The sequence below is a fragment of the Vulpes lagopus genome, chromosome 12 (genome assembly GCF_018345385.1).
Source record: "Vulpes lagopus strain Blue_001 chromosome 12, ASM1834538v1, whole genome shotgun sequence".
Taxonomy (NCBI): Eukaryota; Metazoa; Chordata; class Mammalia; order Carnivora; family Canidae; genus Vulpes; species Vulpes lagopus.
The window spans coordinates 8,807,322-8,824,252 of NC_054835.1; the positions used below are offsets into that span (position 1 = coordinate 8,807,322).

Consider the following 16,931-nt stretch of genomic DNA (forward strand, 5'->3'; position numbering starts at 1 on the left):
AACAGTCACTCAAACAATTCTGTGTTCTGTGGTTCAGATGAGGAACTCATGTTTGGAAACATTTGTGCTTAATAGTATCTGACACAGAGCAGGTGTTGTAATAGTTGCTGATAGAAAATGAAAAAAGAAATTAGTCAATGGGCAGCCCCAGTGGCCCAGCAGTTTAGTGCCGCCTTCAGCCCAGAGCATGATCCTGGAGACCCAGGATGGAGTCCCACGTCGGGCTCCCTGCATGGAGCCTGCTTCTCCTTCTGCCTGTGTCTCTGCCTCTCTCTCTCTATCTCTCATGAATGAAAAAGAAAGGAAAGAAAGGAAAGGAAGGAAGGAAGGAAGGAAGGAAGGAAAGAAGGAAAGAAAGAAAGAAAGAAAGAAAGAAAGAAAGAAAGAAAGAAAGAAAGAAAGAAAGAAAGAAAGAAAGAATTCAATGAACTAACCATTCAGTGCTTCAATTCCTTTCATTACAATGGGACTCCTGAGATTTCAAGCTCAAGTCACAATCTCTCAGGCTGCATGAGACACTTTAAACCATTCAGATGACACTAAACAACATACACCACACAACAGTGACCCATGGCTCAGGAACAATGAGATCCCAGTACACTTGGCACAAGCTTTGGAGCCAGAAGGAGGTGGATACCAGTTTCAGCTAGGCCACATGGGATAACTTTGAATAAGCTTAACCCCAAACCTGTTTCCTACCTGTAAATGGGGACTGATATCACCATTTTAGCCATGGCTCTTCAGCAGCAAGGAACAGAAACCCACTGAACATGTTCAAGTTCAAAAAGGAAGGTTTGTGATAAATAAGAACACAAGAAGACTCTTGTAAATCCAAAGACAGCTAAACATCCAGCGGTCTGGAAGGCCAAGAATGGAGGAGACGGGCAGCCCTGAGAACCAGCACTCTTCATCTCTTGCTGCTCCCTGCTTCTCTGCACCTGCCTCATTCTCCACTGAGGCTCTCACTACCTTAGGGAACTCCTTCGCTCCTATAGTTTTAAATATAATCTTTATGCCAAGACTCCTAAATTATACCTCTAGTCCAGATCTTCCTCCTTTCAAGACTTCTATGCCTAGCCGTGCAGTATCTTCCCTCGGATATCTAGAAGGGACTTTTAACTGACCTCCCATCTTCCTCCACTGGCCTTCCCTAATGAACTGATGGCAACTCCATCCTTACTTAGCTGCTCAGACCAAAATCCTGAGATTGTCCTTGACTCCTCTCTTTCTCCTAACAACCCTCACCCAAGCAGTAAGAGACTCCTTTGGCTCTAGTCTTCAAAATATGTTCAGATTCAACCACTTTCCACCACTTGCACTACATGGGCCTGGATTACTGCACCTGCAGCCAGCGGGGCTCCCTGCCTCTGCCCTGGCTCCCCTTTCTTCCCTTGCAGATAGAGGATTCCTAAGGTAGGGATCTCAGGAAAGCCTAAGTCAAATTAACTCACTGCTCAGCTCCCAACTCTGCAACAACAGCTCCTTGCTTCTCTCACATTAAAGTCAAAGCCCTTACAACGGTCCTCCAGGCCTGATATGCTGTTGTTGTCTGTTCCAGTCCTACCAGCTTCCTGCTATTCCTTGAACACACCTATCTAATCTCCCTGCCTGAGAGGCTGGTCCCTCAGGTGTCTACTTGGTCAATGCCCTCTCCTCCTCCAAGACATGACACACATCTCCCTTGCCCAACAGGCCGCCCCTGTGTGCCCTAGTTAACTCTGCAATCGAACCCCTCAGGCCTGGGAACTCCCGGTGGCCCTCATTCCACTTCCTATGGCACTTGCCCCTCCTCACATTCTTTGTAACCCTCTAATGTATACTATGTATTATCCACTGTCCACTTCCCCCTGCTGGGAACCTGAGTTCCACGAAGATGGAGGCCGGTAACCTAGGAGACTGAAACAATGCCCAGCACACAGCGAGGGCTCAAATCAGCATCTGCTACATACATGCACGAGACACTTCTTCTGAACCACTACTCCCTCGTAATTTGGGAGTATAACACGGCTGCCTGCTTCCGATTCCGTAAGCCTCTTTAGCTCACATGCCCACCAGTGATGACGCGGTCTAACTCCTGGATCAAATTCCTGAGCCAGAACCAATTGGCCCAGCTCATATTTCCAAAGCAGGCCACACGACATAGGTCAACAGCCAGCTGCCCAGGGAAGAGTCATTAAGTACAGAAGGTCCTCTGGGTGAATCAGAAAAAGAGCAAGGCCATCTGGAGCCCTTCACTGGGGGAGCACAAGCTTTCCACGACGAGTATGCTGGTGGATGGTAGTGAAGTGCCACAATGAGCACCAGCGAAAGTGTAGAAAGGCCTGGGAGCACGTCAGCTCAAACTAGAGGGTTAGCCCCCAGTATTGACCTTGGTGGGAGCTGGGGCTCTTGTGTGATGTTCTTCAATGTCTGCCCTACTGGGAAAAGTGCATCTTACTCTCAGGTAACATAACTAATCCTATCCATACGCAGATTTGGTGACATGGTTAAGGTATAGATACTTAGTATTAAAGGAATTGATTGAACTTTGCAGGCAGGAAGGCATTCTTTAGAATTCCTAAGTGTTCCCCTTTCACTGCTGAGGATTTTATAATCACCCACAGACAGGATGACTTCAATGAGCTGGGGGTCCCGGCTCAGGTCTTGGCCAGGGCTGCATCACCTGAAGCTTGGCCAAGGCCAGAGAAGCCATTTCCAAGCTCACCCCCCCACCCCACCCCCACCTGTGCTGTTAGCAGGGGCCTCTCTTCTCCATCTGGCATCTGCCTCTCCGTCCCTGGAGCAGGGGATCCAAGGTGGCAAGGAGGCAGAACCCACCCACAGTCAGAAACCCCAACCATGCAAGCTTCTGCAGTTGTCACACTGTTACAAGATCAACCTTGGACAAAACGGGAGGGGGCTACACCTGGGCTTGCAGATATCAAGAGGCAGGGAACACTGGGCTGTCTTGGAGGCTGCTCACCACAGGCTGTTCACGTAGACAAGGCTTGTTTATGGAATGCTCAGAAAAGGAAGAATATGTGACAGAGACCATATGCGGCCTGCAAAGCCAATTTTTAGTATATGGCTCTGTATAGGAAAAGTTTGATGACCCACTGATGTATTACAGATTTAAGGGGTTTCAGGGTGATTTTTGTCTATACACAATCCTCCCCTTATGCCCTGATTTTAGAAACTGACCCCTGGGTAAACCATTCTACTGACATAGGTGTATAGCAAACCATAGCTCTGAGCATTATAATGTCAACTACTACGAAATGAACCTCAGCCAGAAGAAAATAATCCACAGTACCCCGCCCATAGTAGGTGCTTAATAAACACAAACTCAGTGAATGAATAAATGAGTAAGAAACAGAAGGATACATCTTGAAAGTAGAGAGTAATCATGGAAGTATGAAACATCTTTAACAAATGATTTACAACATAAACAACATGTGACCCTTATATAATAATTACAGTCACAGCTGATATGTACCGAGGGCCAGCTCTATGCCAAATGCTCCCTTATTCACTCCTCCTCACACTCTGTCAGAAAGGTGTTGTTAGTTGCCTTCCTTTTACAGACAAGCAAATCGAAGCTGACAGAAATTAAGTAATTTCCCCAAGGTTACATGATAGATAAATAAATAAATAGCAGGACTATTCACTCTTATAGCCAAGTATACAAGAATAAAGACCAACTCTGCATCCATTCCTCTGCGAGGAATCCCACGCTCATTCACGAGCTTGCAGAAAGCACAGTAGATGGAGAGAAGCCCTCCTTCCTCTCAGCTCCACAGGATCCTAACCAGGGGCTTTAAAGAAGGGCAAAGCTCCCAAGGCTCCCCATAAGCAAGGTTAGAGAGACCTGAGATGCTTGATTTCATCTAATGACTCACATATCTGCTTCCTCTTTCCAAAGAGAGTTTTTAAAAAATATTTTCACTGTGGATTTTGCTTTCAAATCAAATACCAAAAATAAATAAAAAAATAAAAATAAAAATAAAAAAATAATAAATTACCATCTTTTCTGAGACTATAGGATCAGCACCTAGACCAGCCTTCTCTCCAATTGCTCTCCCAGTACACTAGGTGGAGGGTAGCTGCGCTAGCCATGTAGCCCAGAGTTCTGACACTGGTGTGATGAGGGCTGCAGCAAACTGCAGGGCTTTCAGACACACACAGGGCCGGGACCCAGGATACGCACGAAGCCACTGTGCACAGAACTGTGCTCTAGACCAAGGGTTTCCCTATGTGACATGAGCAGAGCCCGTTTTGAGTGGTCTGTTCTCAGATTCATGAACCTGAGGGAACATGACTCACCCAAAGCTACACAACCAGGGGCAGCGCCAAAGTTCTCTGATGCCAAGGCTATTTGTTCTGCTTTTTGGCATCTGCTCTTGGAGAACTTGAAGTCCAGCTGGTTGAGAGAGACATGTTGATTATGACATGTTCTGGAGGGAGGAGGACCTGGGCACAGGGGCTAACCCTGAGCTAATGGCAGGGGTCACGCCATCAAGGGCAGAAGGAGTCAGGGATAAAGGCAGACGTAAAGTCAGAAGGCCCGGAGGCAAACGGGGTTTGCAAGAGGCCTAGTAGACAATGGTGACTCTCTGGATGGGCTTTTATGAGGAACAGGAGGGTCAGCAAACCACGGACAAGAGGAGACACTGTCAAAGGGCACTGAGGGTCCAGCTGAGTGGAGACGTGAATTTCTGTCAACAAAAGACCTAATTACACACAGCACTGAGTCCTCAATGGGATTCTAATAAATAAAGGTGTCTCATCTCCAGACAGTAAACACATAAATCACACATGATAGTCACCTCCCCCAGTCCGTTCTGAGATAATAATCATTGACAAAAATATTCCCTTGCCAAACAAGTGAAGAGAAGACATGATGCTCCAGTCCACTCTTGTAAACCAACACTGTCAGGAAGGTAGAACAAGGAAGAAAGGGGCTTTGCCGTCAGAGACCAAGGACAAAGGTTTGGGTCCCAACACCGCCACTCACCACTCGCCACCACTCACCACTCGCCACCACTCACCACTCGCCACCACTCACCACTCGGTAGCTGTGTGATCTCGAACAAGTTACCAAAGCCATTTCCCCATCTGTTAGGTGAAAAGAATACCACCCACAACGCAGGAATCCTGTGAGGATCAGATGCATAGACAGCTAGAGGGGGCTGTTTGCAAACAATGGCCAAAGTGCCCCCCCCCCCCCCCCCCCCCCCCCCCCCCCTGTCCACACCTCTTTGCAAGATGACTTCGGGCACCTCCCATCAAGAGGTGGGGTCCCTCTCCTGGCCTTAGGACTTGCTTCCACCAGTGACATGAGCTGATGGTGACACTGCTGGTTCTAAGCCTGGGCCTCAAGAAGGAGGCCTTGCATACCTCACTCATAGGAAACCTGCCGGATGCCAGGTGAGTGATGGGGGCTAGCCTGCCAGAGGCCCAGGAATGAGCCCTCCCAGCAGCTGACCACAGACACACAAGGACCCCAGCCTCAACTGCCATCTGCAGAAGCATGAACTAAATAACCAGTTGTTGGGCAGCCCCAGTGGCACAGCAGTTTAGCACCGCCTGCAGCCCAGGGCCTGATCCTGGAGTCCCGGGGGAGCCTGCTTCTCCCTCTGTCTGTGTCTCTGCCTCTCTCTCTCTCGCTCTGTATCTCTCATGAGTAAATAAAATAAAATCTTTGAAAAAATAAAATAAAATAATCAGTTGTTGTTTTTACTCACTAAACACCAGGGTGACATGGTAGTGTTGACCACCTGCAGGAGCAGTGCTCCATAAGGAAGTTGCCATGGCAACTGTGACTTCTCTCTGGTCTAACAATTCTACCAGTCCATCAGACTTTCCTTCTCTACCAGGTCTTTCCCACCGGCATTCAACTATGCCATTATTTTTCCCTTTTTAAAAAGCTTTCCCTTGGGGGGGTACCTGGGTGGCTCAGTCAGTTAAGCATCTGCCTTCAGCTCATCAGGTCATGATCCCGGGGTTCTAAGACTGAGTCCTACATTGCGCTCCCCACTTAGCTCCCCACTTAGCGAAGAGTCTGCTTTTCCCTTTCCCTCTGTCCCTCCCCCTGCTCTCTTTCAAATAAATAAATAAAATCTTAAAAAAAAAAAAACAACTTTCCCTTGGCCCTACTCCATTCAACAACTACCACCTTGCCTTGGCTCCTTTGGCTTTCCCTTGCAGCAAAATCCCTCAAAGAATTGGCCATGCTCAGTCCATTCTCTTCCAAACTTCCTTACTCCCAACAATGCAGTGAAACCTCATGTCAACATTTCCAGTGACCACCATGGTCAAGTCTCAGTCCTTATGTGATTTGACTTCAATCAGCATGATCCTGTCCCCCTGGTTCCCTTCTCCTTATCACACTTCCTGCCTCTGGCTCCTGGGGCACCACAGGCTCCAGGGTTTTCTCCTACATTACGGGAGGGTCTTTCTCATCTCCTCACCCTCCTAATGCTGGAATGCTCCAGGGCTCTCTAGTCTCTTCTCTCACTCACTTTCCTTGGTTATCTCACCCAGTCTCATAGTTTTAAACAACATCTTTATGTCAAAGACTTAAAGCCTAGGCTTTTCTAAACTCCAGATTCTTACACTGAACTTCTTAATGGCCATCTACTTCTAGGTCTCTAAAAGACAACTCAAACTCAACTGAACATCTCAAACTGTTCTAAACCCCAACTCCTGGTCTCCACCCCCAAACTCCATCTGCTCCACTGGCACTCTTGTGTTTGTAACTGGCAGAATGCTCAGGCCCTCTGCAAAACCCACTGGCTCTCTATTCAAGCTCCTTGCAATCACCTCCACGTGATTTGCTACTCCTTGACCTCATCTCTTATCACTTTCTCTGATACTCTAGCCGTGCTGGCCTATGATCTTCCTCAACAGGCCTGGGTTCCCTCATGCCCTCTGCACCTGCTACTCTTTCTCCTAGAGTTTTTCTCCTCAGCTGCAGCTCCCACTCTTCACTGCTGCGTACCCCTCCCGCTCCATCTTCCTAAACTGACCACCACTCCTCCAGCCCTGGACTTCCTATCCCCTTCCCTGCCTTCTCTATACAATGCCTGTCAGCAAACAGACTGTATATTTTACTTGTTTATATATACACTATAAAATCCAGAGGGCAGTGAGGCCTTGTTTTTTCATCAGGCATTCCCTGTGTCTAAAACAGTGCCTGACACAGGCCCCACTCAATAAATATTTGTTGAGTGGATGAACACCCATCAATCAATGACTGAATGACTATAGAAAATGGGAGGGTTTTTTTTTTTTTTTAGTATAGTGTCCCATTTAACAGTAAAGGAAGACTACTTAAGGCGTCTATATTCAATAGCACCAGGTTCTTTAAACCTCTGTCATCCATCTTCTCATCCCTGTAGTGAAGAGAAGGACTATTTTATCAATAAAGACTGAAATGTGTGTGTAGAAGACTAGAAGCCAAAAGGCTCCGCTAAATAATCCTGATTGTATGAGGCAGCTAGAAGGTGATATGTAAGTCTTCTTCTGGCCTAAAAATTTAAAGAATTTTTTGGGTAACTGATGAATGACCTGTTTCAGAGCTCCAGAGTCATAACAATGACAGCAGAGGGCACCCAGACCAGAAAAGACCCCAGAGATCAGGGGCTGGCAAACTTCTACCTGTAGCCTGAAACCCACTAGCCTCCTGGTTGTTGATGCAGGTTGCTTGTTTATGGTCTGAGATGTAAAGAATGGTTTCCACACCTTGAGATGGTTTCATTTTAGCTAGTTATTTAAGTATCTACATAATCATCTTGATTTTGCCTCTTGGCCCTGCAAGATCTACAAAAGTCACTGGCTGGCCCTTTACGAAGCTGAACTGTCTCTGACCTAGATGACCCCCTTTGGCTGCAGTCCACAAAGTCTCCAGAAATAGTCATCTGGTACGTCACCATGAAGTGACTCCTGAAATCAAGTGCCCTATAAGCACTTGCCAAAATGTAATTGGATATAAAGTGGCCATTGGCCATTGCTATGATCTAAGGTAATAGTGACAGCCTCTCCACAGCTGGAAAAGTAGTCAGACACGGAAATGTATTGTATGCATGTTCCCAAAGTGAAGCATACCCTAAAGCCAAAGGCTAAGGGATATTGTTCTAAATTTGGAAATATCTGATGACAAAGCCAAGTTTCCTTCCCTTTTCTTACCGCACCCAAAACAACACCCCACACTTCTCACGAGAAAAATTCCTCACACTTATGTTTCCATTTCCTACATCTGATCTAACAAAAAAATCGATTTATGGAAGTCCATTCTCTATACAGATCTTTTAGTACCACACCTGGCACACAGGAAGCCATCACCATTATTGTAACATTATATCCCAACATATTACTACTGTATTATAATTGTATATGTGATTGTATCATATTGTATACCACATGTATGATACAGTGTACAATGTGTCATATACACAATTAATTGAATATATTATTATATTCTATAGCATGAAAACATATAACATGAATGTAAAATATATTGTCATAATGTACAGGATATGCTGTGCTGTCTTGTATCTTTATTACATATGTTATTACACCACTGGTATATTACTATCCTAACACAGGAGATGCTAAGCCACAAACTAGCCACAGGACTTCAGACAAGTTACCTCATTTCTCTAAACCTCGATTCCTTCATTGGTTAAAACTAGGGAATCATTTTAGAAACTTTTTTTATCATTCTCTTCTAGCTCAAGGCATCTGTGATTCCATTAGCATGGTAAATAAACTGCTTCCAAAACTCTTTTTCACCCACTCTATTTATGGTCACACGCAAGCATGGCTTAGAGCCTTGCCGATGAACAGACTTAGACATCACCTTCGTCCACTACATTTACTCCAACACTCTGATGCTTGCATTTGTTGATTCAAACCACCTTGGCAGCATGCCATTTAATAGCAGTATGCTGATTTTAACAACTGAGTTGATGGCCCATCATGCAGGCAGTTGGAGAAAATGGTACCAAGCAAGCCCTACAGAAGCTAAGATGAAGACCAGCCGGGTCATTAGTCACACTGCCTAACAGTAATCATTACACTAACAATGTTAACAACTCTTGTGGGCTCACTCTGTCCCACCACATGAGGAAATTGAATTATTTAATACTCACTGCTCCCTGGGAGGCAGAAGACAAAAAGTTGTGATGGGAAATGGCTATCCCTAAATAAAATCTCATGCCTCTTTTCTATGAAACTCAACACTTGAAAGAGGTTGAGTCAAGTCCCATGCAAAGGACTATTAGAAGACAGAATCTTGGATCCCTGGGTGGCGCAGCGGTTTGGCGCCTGCCTTTGACCCAGGGTGCGATCCTGGAGACCCGGGATCGAATCCCACGTCGGGCTCCCGGTGCATGGAGCCTGCTTCTCCCTCTGCCTATGTCTCTGCCTCTCTCTCTCTCTCTCTCTCTCTGTGTGTGACTATCATAAATAAATAAAAATTAAAAAAAAAGAAGACAGAATCTTAAAACAAAACCAGATTCTTAACACTGATAATGGATTTTGAACTTCCCATGCTCATCTCTGAGCCCCATGCCATATCGTAACTCATCACTATAGCATTAGTAAATATAAGTTTTACAAGAGAAACAATTTCAAAATGATAATACTCAATGCTGAGGTGCTTTTGGGTAACAGATAAACTGATCACTCATGAAAATACTGACAGATACATTCCTTAGAGCCTTAAAGTTATTCCTACGTTCTTGGCTTGGGAATTTTACACTGCAGTTTTATCCTAAGGAAATTATCCAACAGAATCACAAATATATATATGAATGAAGCTACTTATTGTAACAGCAAAAAGGGGAAATATTTTCAAAAGTCAGCAGCAGGTAAATGCTTAGTAAGTTATGGAATATTAACATAATGGAAACGTTACAGTCATTTCAGTAGCTATGAAGACCACACAGAAGCATGAAATAAAAAAATGATTTGCACATGATCCCAATTCTGAAAAACATGCATTCATGTGCAGCAGCTCTGGAAAAGATTAATTGTAACAGCTAATTGTTCTGCTCACTCACTATGTTTCAGGCCCTTTAGATTTAGATGCTCAACAGGCATTTTCTTCTTTGCATCTGTCCATTTTTTACAATCTTCAATAAAGTAACATCTTTTCAATTAAAATAAAATGTAATTCTTCTGTATTTAACCCAAAAATAAAACCAATAATAAACACGGGATACATACTATGGACCAGGGGCTGTTCTAAGCATTTTACGGGTACTATTTACAGATGAAAAAACTGAGGTCTAGAAATTAACTAACTCACCCATGATCAGCCAACTAGCAAGTGGAGGAGCAAGGATTCAGCCTTGGTATCCAGGCTCCAGAGTCCATACTCCTAATCACAATGTCATTATGTAAAAATACATCTCAACACTACGGTTACTCAAAACAGGAAAATGAGGGATCCCTGGGTGGCGCAGTGGTTTGGCGCCTGCCTTTGGCCCAGGGCGCGATCCTGGAGACCCGGGATCGAATCCCACGTCGGGCCCCCGGTGCATGGAGCCTGCTTCTCCCTCTGCCTGTGTCTCTGCCTCTCTCTCTCTCTCACTGTGTGCCTATCATAAATAAATAAAATAAAATAAATTAAAAAAAAAAACAGGAAAATGAACTATCCTGATTAGTTTAATATTCTAGTTAATCAGGAATAGTTCAGGATGCCTGGGTGGCTCAGAGGTTTAGTGCCTGCTTTCAGTCCAGGGCATGATCCTGGAAACCTGGGATCTAGTCCCACATCGGGCTCCCTGCACGAAGCCTGCTTCTCCCTCTGCCTATGTCTCTGCCTCTCTCTCTGTGTCTCTCATGGATAAATAAATAAAATCTTAAAAAAAAAAAATCAAGAATAGCTCAATTATGTTGGGTTTGGCAATAAACATTTCTAAAGAAATTCAACGCCATAAAAAAACCCCTTGCCCACAATGCCAGCACAACTGATGACTTCTCCAGACGCTGAACACCCAGAGAGCTTGCAGACAGGAATAGCAGTGGCCAGTGCAGATGGTCACTGACACACAGACCTCACAAGCACCTCTGCGATCACCTGACATGTAACCTCTTACAACTGAGAAAAGGAAACAGGCAGAATTAGGCAAATTCTCATGGCTAGCTGGGGGTGGAATAGAGCCAGGCCCCTGACCCACATTCATGGATGTATAATAGTAAGAATTACTATCATACATTCAGTGCTTGCTCTCCACTGAGGGCTGAAACACGGATTATCTCTCAATAGCCCTTCGACACAGACGTTCTTATTAATCTCATGTAGAGACCAAGAAACAGGCTCGGAAACATGAAGTCACATGGCTCGCCTCACTCAGCTAGAAGGCACTGAGCTGGGTGGCCCCAGTGCAGCATCCAGCCCTCGCACATTCTGGTGTACTGGCTGAGACGCTTATACCAGACACCCCTGTGGCCCCAAAGCAATGGAATAAAGACCAGAAAATGAATGGTGGGAGGTGGGCCGGCTTCAGCTTTGGCCAGAAAAGCCATCAAAATAAATTACCAGCGGCCCCGGATGCTTCTTCACTACCTAGCTTGCCATGGCAAGTCTCAACACCACTGCTCACTGGAATCCAAACAATGCTGTCTTTGCCTCTACCGCAGAGGGACCAAGGAACATGCGGAATTAATGCAAATCCATCCTGGACTCCCTACCCCCACCCCCTGCCAGCCAATCTCCTTTCCCCCAGGCCCAGGAAAAGACACTTCTCACCCTCAGCTCTTCCACGGAGGGTGTTAATTTCATTCGCTCAGCTCACGCCCAACTGTGTACAAACATGCAAATCATCAACATTTCCATCTACCAGGCTGGTATGGCCCCAAGCTGCTGGGGTTTCTGAAGGAGATAACAATTCAATTTGCAATTACTGCTGCAATTTTTAATCCCTCAGGAAACTTCTACCCCAGTTACGCTCCCAAGAGCCAAAATGACCACTGTAAGCAACCCTTCAAATTAATTCTCAAAAAGAACGAACGAATGAGTCTTCTGAGAGGGCAGTTTGTTTTTTTTTTCTTCTGAGAGGGCAGACATATTTCAGAGTTCAATTTAGCTCTAAATGGAAGGTTTCACCAGGTACCTGGGTCAATGAATCAGCAACTAAGTGTTCACTATGATTTCAGCGCTTTTTGTAAAGCAATCTTTTGCAATGTGAATAATTATCGATAGATTGAACTCTTTGTAAATTCAGAATTGCTGTGGAATAGAGGAAGATGTACCTATTTTCAACCCCAAAGTCTGCACTTTGAGCAGAGAGAGGCAAAGAATCAACACTTCCAGATCCACATAACCACCACATACCGGCCAGCTTTGGTAGCTAGCATTTACTGAGCACCTACTATGCACCAGGAACCAAGCTCTGCCGTTTGTTCCTCACTTATACCCATGGTAACACAGCCAGCCAGGGGGCACGGGATTTTTGTCACCAAGTACACTCCTGGAGGGCACCAATTAACAAGCAACAGGCTCTGCACTAGTGTGGAAGATAGAACAATGATCCCAACAGACAGCCCTCAGGCGGTTTACAATCAAATAGTGTATAAACAGATCAATAAAAAAATACCTGTGGTGAGGGCTATAAGGAAATCACACAGGAAGACACAGTCATTTGGAGAAGCTGTGGAAGGTGAGGGCCGTGAGGGAATGAGATCTGGGATTACAAAACCCGCATGTTCAAGGTCAGACGGCAAATGTGAGGCAGAGCCCTGGCTGGCTGGAAATCCCAGGATCACACTGGAAGCCACTGCCTTATCCTACCTTCCATACTTTTTTTTTTTTCTTGGCATGAGGGGCCTGCTATAACTCACTACGGTATTACAAACGACTCACATTTATTAACCACTGCAAACACTCTGTATTGTAAAACCCAAAAAGAGCTATACTGTTTTCTACTTATGTCTTGGGTTCTGAGAGCCATCAGAAAATCAAGAATAAGAGTCAGAGAGTATAAAAGTCAGTCCCCTCAAAAGATGGGCATTGCACACTGTTTAAAATCATTCAAGAGACATTTCTCTACCAGGTATATATAAAATGCTCTTCAGGGTGACAGCTGGCAGAGGTGGTAAGATTTATGTTTCTTGAACTTGCATTCTGTCACTTTAATTTTTCAACTTTCCAGGCGTACAACCTGGAAACAGAAATGTAAATGACTTAAAGGGCAAATAATGATTTCCTTTAAATTTGCTTTTGAAATGTATTCTGGGCTTGACCTTCCTAATCACAAATGTCTGGCTCTGGTTAAAAGTCTGTATTCCCAGGAGCCCCTGCCACTACAGGGCAACAGACAGGACGGAGAAGTCAGGAGCAGCCTGAGCTGTTTGTACCAAATGCACACAAAGATGTGTTTCCCATTCACTTGGCCCAAAAGCAGACCCTGACACCCTGTTGTTCTGCCTTGGAGCATGGAGTCATCAGTCATCCACTGAGATTTCACAGCCATGTTGAGTGAAGACTATGGAAAATATACTCAGATCAGGGTCACAGGGGTGTCTGGGATTCACAAAATCTGGTTCCTAAATATTGCTCTAAAATCCCATTTCTAAAACATCAACAACCCTTAAAGACGCAGCCAAACAGATAAACTATGAAGGACTGCTCCACACCCTTGCTACTGCGGGTCCTTAGCAGGGCTTCCCTGGATTCGAGGTCAGGGAAACAAACCCCTATCCCAGGGTCTAAACTGCATAAACAAATCTCAACACTGGCCAAAATGTACTCCTGGTCAACGGGACCCATGCAGACTCAGAAATCAGGGGAGGGAGCTGCTCTTTCTTTTACCCCAACTCACAGTGAACCTTGCAATGCCTGCTATTACTCACCACGCTCCCACAGCTCCTCTTATTGAAACTACTGAACACAAACTGTAAAATAAAACACAGAAGCTGGCTTTAATTTTGCCTGTAAACCAGGCTGCTTCCAATGGTTAATTTCAAGAACTTTTATACATTTTTCTAAAAAAAACAAAACAAAAACAAAACAAAACAACAACAAAAAAACACCAGAGATTATCTGAAAGTAAATATATTAAATTCCTGTTATAAAAGTAGTGCTTCTGAATTACTGGATTTTTATGATTTTCTTGTTAGTGGCTAGAGATATCAACCCATGTAGCACTGAGTAAGTCCTGGATCCTGACCCACTTCAGTAAATAACCGTGTCTGCTGAGATTCATTCTTCTGAAGGATACTGTACTGTGATGCAACCAGCAACCATTTTTGTAATGGTGTCCCCTCCTGGTTAGTAAAAATACATTAAAGAAAGTATAACAAGCCTCACAGAACCATTACCTGGATTCTTTTTTTTTTTTAATATTTTATTTATTATTTGAGTGAGAGAAAGAGAAAAGCACACGAGTGGGGTGAGGGGCAGACGGAGAAGCAAGCTCCCTGCTGAGCAGAGAGCCAGATGTGGGCTCTATCCTGGGACACTGGGATCATGACCTGAGCCAAAGGCAGATGCTTAAACTGACTGAGACACCCAGGTGCCCCAATTACCTGGATTCTGACACTTGTCAAACTTATACTATTTTGCTTCTCTGTATGTATATATGCACTCATTCACCTGAACCACTTTGGAATAAAATTATAGACAGTATAATGCTTCACCCCTAAATACTTTAGCATGACTATCCAAAAGGACATTCTCCTGCATGACTCATTACCATCATTATACATAATAAAATCAGCAATAGTCCCCAGATATCATCTACTACCCAATTCATATCAAACTTCCTGAATGGTCCCCCAAATGTCTTTCTCACTATTTTGTTCAAACCAGGACCCAAAGACCACTAGTGATTACTTTTTTCACCGTAGCATGTCAGACAAAGGATGACTGACGGAAAGTCAGAGGGACAGGAACTTGACATGAAATAAGCAGCCTACCTACTTTTCCCTTTTAAAAAGAACAAGTTACCCATAACCTGACCACAGAGGACAACTATTGTTACCATTTCCATAGATTTCTTCCAGGTTACATTTTCCGCATAAACACATATCCATATATATATATATACAGGTGCAATCAAACTGTCTTGCTGCTGGTCAAGTGCTAGCTCTGCTTTCTGTGGCAAGTGGAGGTAAAAGCCAAGACCTGAAGTCCCGAAGGCCTACGGCTGGGCTGCAGGGTTAATGAACCGTGAAAAAAGCAGCTCAGCACACTGGAAAACTAAGTTGCCCTGGGACATGGTTAAATGGGTCCCCAGTTTCAGGTGTGCCATGGCAGTGCTTGTGGTCTCACTGGCTTCCTCCTCAAGACTGACACTAACACAAACCCTTTAAGAGACATATGGTCAGTCAATGCTGGCCAGTATCACGGGCATCTAGGACAGGTTAATCTGAGATTTCCAACAGAAAGTACTTTGAATTCTTCAGAAGAAGGACGATATATATTTAAAAGCTATTAATAACATTCTCTCACCAAACTGTTACAAAAGATTCAAGCTCCTGGCTATCAAGATTTTTATTTGGGATATTTCTTAAAGCTTAGAATTTTCGATTGGCAGATACATGCTGCCGTGAGCACAAACCTGGAGCTGCACTTCATTCTCAGCCAGGCTATGATAGCACACTGAGATACAGATCACTTTAATCCTCAGGAGAGCTGTCTGTTAATTTTCTTTAAAATATGTTGACCGGGGATCCCTGGGTGGCACAGCGGTTCGGCGCCTGCCTTTGGCCCAGGGCGCGATCCTGGAGACCCGGGATCGAATCCCACATCGGGCTCCCGGTGCATGGAGCCTGCTTCTCCCTCTGCCTATGTCTCTGCCTCTCTCTCTCTCTCTCTGTGACTATCATAAATAAATAATTAAAAAAATAAAAAATAAATAAGAAAAAAATATGTTGACCTACAGAGCCTTTGTGATGTGGAAGGTGTTTGCCAAGCAGTTCCAGCTTTGGTGCGGAGCCAAAATATCCTAATGCAAGGCTGCCTCCTTTCTCCTGGAGACAAAGCCCAGGGCCTGCTTACCTTGCTTCCAGGGGCACAGACGGCTTCGCTTCCGGGGCTTCTGTTTCTCAGCAGCATTGCCCATTCTAAAGCCAGGAGCTCACAGGGTCCTCCCAAGCCTAGAGGTCTTTGCTGAACAGGGAGTAAGGACTAAGGTGCCGGCTGAAAGGGACTTCATCTCTCCAACATCCCAATCACCTCGCAAGCCCTGGAAAACCCTTCCAAGAAAAATCTGAATTCTGTTCAGAGCAGTCCTTGCCTCCTGCCTTTCAAACTCCCTTTGCTTCCAGGGAGGAAGCCAGAAGAAAAGACTTGTTATCGCCCCATGGGTGGGTCTCCGTCCCCCATCAGTCCATCTATATTAGGAAGCTCTTCCTTGGCCTTCCTTTGACACTCTATTACTCATTGGCACAGCAGCGGCCTCAGAGTGAACTGCACTTCCAAACGCTTTCAATGCTGCCTTTCCTTGGGGGAGGAGTGGCGAACTGGGTGGCCAAAAAGCTGAAAGTTAAAAACGGACCAATTCGGGATGTGCCGTGAGAAACATTTTCCAAGCCTGAGATTTAGTGAGATATTCTTAAGAACAGGCTATTCTATTTATCTTTACATACCTCTAGAAAGTTTACATTTGAATCATTTGGGGATTCCTGGAGAAGCAGCTGAACCACAGGGTCCTCATTTCAAAGCTGTTCTCTCAAAGAAATTTCTAGTTTATTTGTAAGGTTCATCAATAAATCAGCTGTTTCTGTCTCGAAATGCATTTTCTGGGGATCCCTGGTTGGCTCAGTGGTTTAGCACCTGCTTTCTGCCCAGGGCATGATCCTGGAGTCCTGGGATCGAGTCCCACATCAGGCTCCCTGCATGGAGCCTGCTTCTCCCTCTGCCTGTGTCTCTGCCTTTCTCTCTGTGTCTCTCATGAATAAACAAATAAAATCTTTAAATCTAAAATCTAAAAAAAAAATAA

At 44.8% G+C, this 16,931-nt stretch overlaps 1 protein-coding gene across 9 annotated transcripts in view; it reads right to left on the bottom strand.

Moving 5' to 3' along the window:
* RAPGEF1 (Rap guanine nucleotide exchange factor 1) overlaps positions 1–16,931 on the bottom strand; it is a 137,743-nt gene that overhangs the window by 98,779 nt on the left and 22,033 nt on the right. For 4 of the 9 annotated variants that reach the window (XM_041726361.1, XM_041726357.1, XM_041726359.1 and 1 more), the window contains exon 1: positions 15,989–16,409. The exons of 2 other annotated variants lie outside the window; for them this stretch is intronic. In XM_041726361.1, coding sequence (XP_041582295.1) covers positions 15,989–16,052 — 64 coding nt within the window. In that variant the 5' untranslated portion in view covers positions 16,053–16,409. Of the gene's footprint in view, positions 1–15,988; positions 16,410–16,931 lie in introns of those variants that run through there. 3 more of the 9 variants (XM_041726362.1, XM_041726363.1, XM_041726364.1) reach the window with 3 other exon arrangements.